Source organism: Notothenia coriiceps, unplaced genomic scaffold (assembly GCF_000735185.1).
Source record: "Notothenia coriiceps isolate Sejong01 unplaced genomic scaffold, NC01 NC01_scaffold00014364, whole genome shotgun sequence".
Classification (NCBI taxonomy): Eukaryota; Metazoa; Chordata; class Actinopteri; order Perciformes; family Nototheniidae; genus Notothenia; species Notothenia coriiceps.
The window spans coordinates 272-4,569 of record NW_011347065.1 but is presented as its reverse complement, the minus strand read 5'-3'; the positions used below and the strand labels follow the sequence as shown (position 1 = coordinate 4,569).

The window sequence follows — 4,298 nt, the reverse complement described above, 5'->3', positions numbered from 1 at the left end:
TGGAACCGAGAGTGGTATGCCGCTGCTGCGGCTTATATTCAGGTGCGCCTTATAGTCCGAAAATTACGGTAAATGTAAAAAAAAAATCCCGATCCCCGATTTTTTTCTCCCGATTCCGAACCTTTTGAAAATCACGTGATCGGCTCTGATCCCCGATCACGTGATCGGATCGGGACATCTCTACCAAGAACTGTAGAAAAAACTTTTTTTTCATTAACTGGCAAAATCGTCCCTTTTTTCTTTAAGAATAATGTCTTGTTTGATGCATGGTTCTTGTAAGGGATAATTAACTCACTGATTCACTGATCACTTTCAAATTCTGATCAACAACCCCCCCCCCTTTACTCACACTTGGATTAGGACTACTGTTTCTGTTTCTTGTTTTCTTTGTACTGTTTCTGATTGTATGTAAAGTGTCTTTGAGCACCAGGAAAAGCGCTCTACAATTAAATGTATTATTATAACTCAATCGTACATTTCTCTACCTTTGTTTTAACTTTGCATACATTTCTGTTACACATGAATAAAGTCAGTGAAGTGAAAGAAACACATATTTGTGTTTGTGTTGTTCTTTACTTATACGGTAGAGGAACCCCACGTTTGACCCATAGTGTAAAGTTAGCATTGCACTTTAAGACTTAATGTAAAACATGTATATAAAGCAACCAGTCATGTCAACAATAAGTCAACTAACGGGGTGACATTTTAAAATTGAAATGTGCTGGGATTTGTAGATTTATATGTTAGTGTGATAGAGGATATGATAAGATTGCTGACTTGTGTGTACCTGCCCAATAACTAGAAAACAGCTGTTTTTTTGCACTCTGGCCAAATTGTCCCCTTTACTTAAAGAACAATGTCTTTGGTGCTTGGTTCTTGTTTAATAAACTCTATTTATAATGTCCCTACTGGTTTAGTTTGGTTTCTGACTGACTTTCTTTTCCCCAGCCTCTCTAAGCTGACTCTGAAACTGGAGGATCTCCCGGTGCCTCTTCTCTCCCGTCTTTCTGCCCTGGAGCGATGGGATCTCTCTGGGAACCGCCTGGAGGAGTTCCCCCGCCGCCTGGAGCTTCCTGCGCTCAGACACTTGGATCTGAGCGACAACCAGATGGAGGACGTGACGTCTCTGGAGGCTCTGAGCGGCCTGGAGGAGCTGAAGCTGGAGGACAACCTCTACATCACCGTGAGTGCTGGAGGATATCTCTGTGTTTGATAAGATAAGAAGCACTTTATTGATCCCAATTTGGGAAATGTTTGCGTTACAGCAGCATGAAAAGACAAGTCATATTCAATTTAATTGTCAATCTTGAAGTTTGTGTGTAGAGACAGAGAGATCGAAAATACAGTTTCCCACAATCCAGAATACAAAAATATATAAAAAGATGTGTATACCAGCGGTGAACCGTCAGGGCCTTCAAGCCAAATGCCGTCTAGAAGCAGCATTAACCTTAATATCTGCAACGTACTCCCCATGCCTACGTTTCCCACAATGCAACAGTGCAATGACGATCAGACGGGGGTCAGTGATGATAAGTAAAAGGTCTGATTTCCCACAATCCCCTCTGCCGGCCTCAGCTCCCAGCATGCTCTAGTGCTGCATGATGGTCCCAGCAGCTGCTGAGACAGGAAGTGACATCACAAACAGGATGTGACATCACAGCGAGTCTGTACAGAGATCCTGCAGGCGCCCAGTGATTATGTCATCCAACAGAACCAATCAGCACGCAGCGAGAGGCCGGGAGGGGGGGTGGGGCATGATCTCCAGTTTTCAACCTGAGACCCCCAGACTGTCACTCAAAATACACCTGAGAGAGGAGAGGTGTGCAAAACAGGAAACACTAACTAGTTTTTTTTGAGAATAATTTGTTTCATCTTTTGGTTATTTTTGGTGTTGCCATAATGCCAAAAAGGGACAAATATTTGTTTAAACAAACTACCAGATTTATTTGGAGACACGTTTTCTGTCTGTGTGTGTGTGTCTGTATGTCTGTCTGTCTGTCTAATGACCTGTGAATGACTCGTATGTAAAGAGCTCTGAGGGGTCATACAGACCTGATAGAGATATATAAGTACAGTCCTTTTACCTTTCTTGTGTTTGATTGAGTGTTGTCTCCCCTCCCCAGGTGAGTGATAACCACAAGCTGATGGTGCTGCTTCCCAAACTCAGGATGTATAACGGGAAAGACGTCACGTCCTCCGCTAACCACCTGCGCTTCGTCTACAGCGCGAACCTCCGGACACGGGTACCACTATACGTTCTCTTATTATGGGATTGAAAGAGTATTCTGTCCGTAGACCAGTGTTAGACTTTCTACTCCTCGTCTCTAACTGTGTCTCTGTTCGTCATGTGGGTCGGTGAATCCAACATGGCGTGTTGTTGTCCAACATATTTATCCTCAATACTTCCTCTTATTTTTGTCGCTGCTTTTAAATGATCTATTCATATTTTAAACGTTTCCCACAATCCAGAATACAAAACTATATCAAAATATGTATATACCAGCTGTGAACCGTCAGGGCCTTCAAGGTGTTCAGAGAAGGTCTTCTGTGAAGGCCATCATGAAGCAGTGATTGGGATCAAGAGAGAACTTCTGATTTAGCCTCACATTGAGAAACAGAAAATATAGAATTGATTATTTTAGCTAAACAACGTTTACATTGTCGGGAAGCGCAGCGCNAGCGCTGCGCCTACGTCTACAAGGCCAAGAAGTGAGCGCTCACACACACACACACACACACACACACACACACACACACACACACACACACACACACACACACACACACACCTGAGCAGTCGGTCACATGACTTCAGTCTGACTCGTTTGTCGTGAGTCCTCATTTCTTAACACGTACTCCCCATGCCTACGTTTCCCACAATGCAACAGTGCAATGACGATCAGACGGGGGTCAGTGATGATAAGTAAAAGGTCTGATTTCCCACAATCCCCTCTGCCGGCCTCAGCTCCCAGCATGCTCTAGTGCTGCATGATGGTCCCAGCAGCTGCTGAGACAGGAAGTGACATCACAAACAGGATGTGACATCACAGCGAGTCTGTACAGAGATCCTGCAGGCGCCCAGTGATGATGTCATCCAACAGAACCAATCAGCACGCAGCGAGAGGCCGGGAGGGGGGGTGGGGCATGATCTCCAGTTTTCAACCTGAGACCCCCAGATTGTCACTCAAAATACACCTGAGAGGTGTAACTAACACACACACACACACACACACACACACACACACACACACACACTTTTTAATGACTGTTTTTAAATGCCTTTTTATATAGAAATGTATTTATTAGGATAAACCCCCGACAAAAGCAACATCTTACAGACATACATGAACAAAATAACATAAAGCAAAGCATGACAAACCACGTACAGTCTGTTAAGTCAAATTCATGAAGTAATACATTTCAATCATTACAATGTGATGGACAGTAGTGTCTAATAGATCATCGATAACGAGAGCAGCTGAAAGCGAGATGATGATGATGCTGAAACCAACCCAATGATGCATTTTCTGTAAAGCCCGTCGAGCTGCCTTGTTTTGAAAGGTGCTGTCTAAAGAAACTTGCCTTGCCTCTAGGATGTAACGACGGCTCTGTCTGTAAACCGGTGTTATACTTTCTACTCAAAGTCTCTAAAGGCGTCTCTGCTCTTGATTGATTCCAGATCGTTGCAGTTTGGGAGAAGCACTTCCGTCTCCCGGACCCCGTCACCACGGAGAAACTGTCGGCTCTGAGCAAAGACTTTGTGATCGCTGCCTGTCAGCAAGTTCGATTCGGACCCAGCTCCGTCAGCGACTTCACCAAGTGGAGGGTAAGATCTGGAGGGTGGAGACGTGGTACTGTGCGTTCTGTCTTTGGGCTTTTTTTTATTAATGTTGTGTCTTCAGGTGGCAATCATGGCGAAGGAGTATCTGGTCTCTCTGACTGAACCGACGAAAGAACCGGAGATTCAAGATTCTCCTGAACCCAAAGAGACTGAAGTAAGCGTTCAAACATCGCCTCCAACACGCCCTCCAGTGATCCCCCCGGGCCCTTTCTCTTTTCTCTAATTCCCTCCTCGACTCCTATCCTCGACCCCCCTCCTCGACTCCTATCCTCGTGTCTTAGTCCCGCCCACAGGAGATGCAAGCGGAGGAGTCGAGGAGGGAAACCGAGGAGGCGGCAGAGTCCTGCACGGGTCTGATTTTCAAGACCCGCACCCGCGACGTGCAATACCGAACCCGCCCGGCTACCCGCACATATTGCCAATTTGTTCCGCAACCCGACCCGAAGCCGCATATATG

General features: G+C 45.4%; 1 protein-coding gene across 1 annotated transcript; it reads left to right on the top strand.

Moving 5' to 3' along the window:
• Window positions 1-948: 948 nt before the first annotated feature.
• LOC104948476 (leucine-rich repeat and WD repeat-containing protein 1-like) lies at window positions 949-3,995 on the top strand (the record flags this gene model as incomplete). Its single annotated transcript, XM_010774679.1, has 4 exons — window positions 949-1,183; window positions 2,124-2,243; window positions 3,680-3,826; window positions 3,903-3,995. Coding segments are annotated over 4 exons (595 nt in total), but the record flags the coding sequence as incomplete, so codon positions are not given.
• Between the last annotated feature and the right edge of the window lie 303 nt (window positions 3,996-4,298).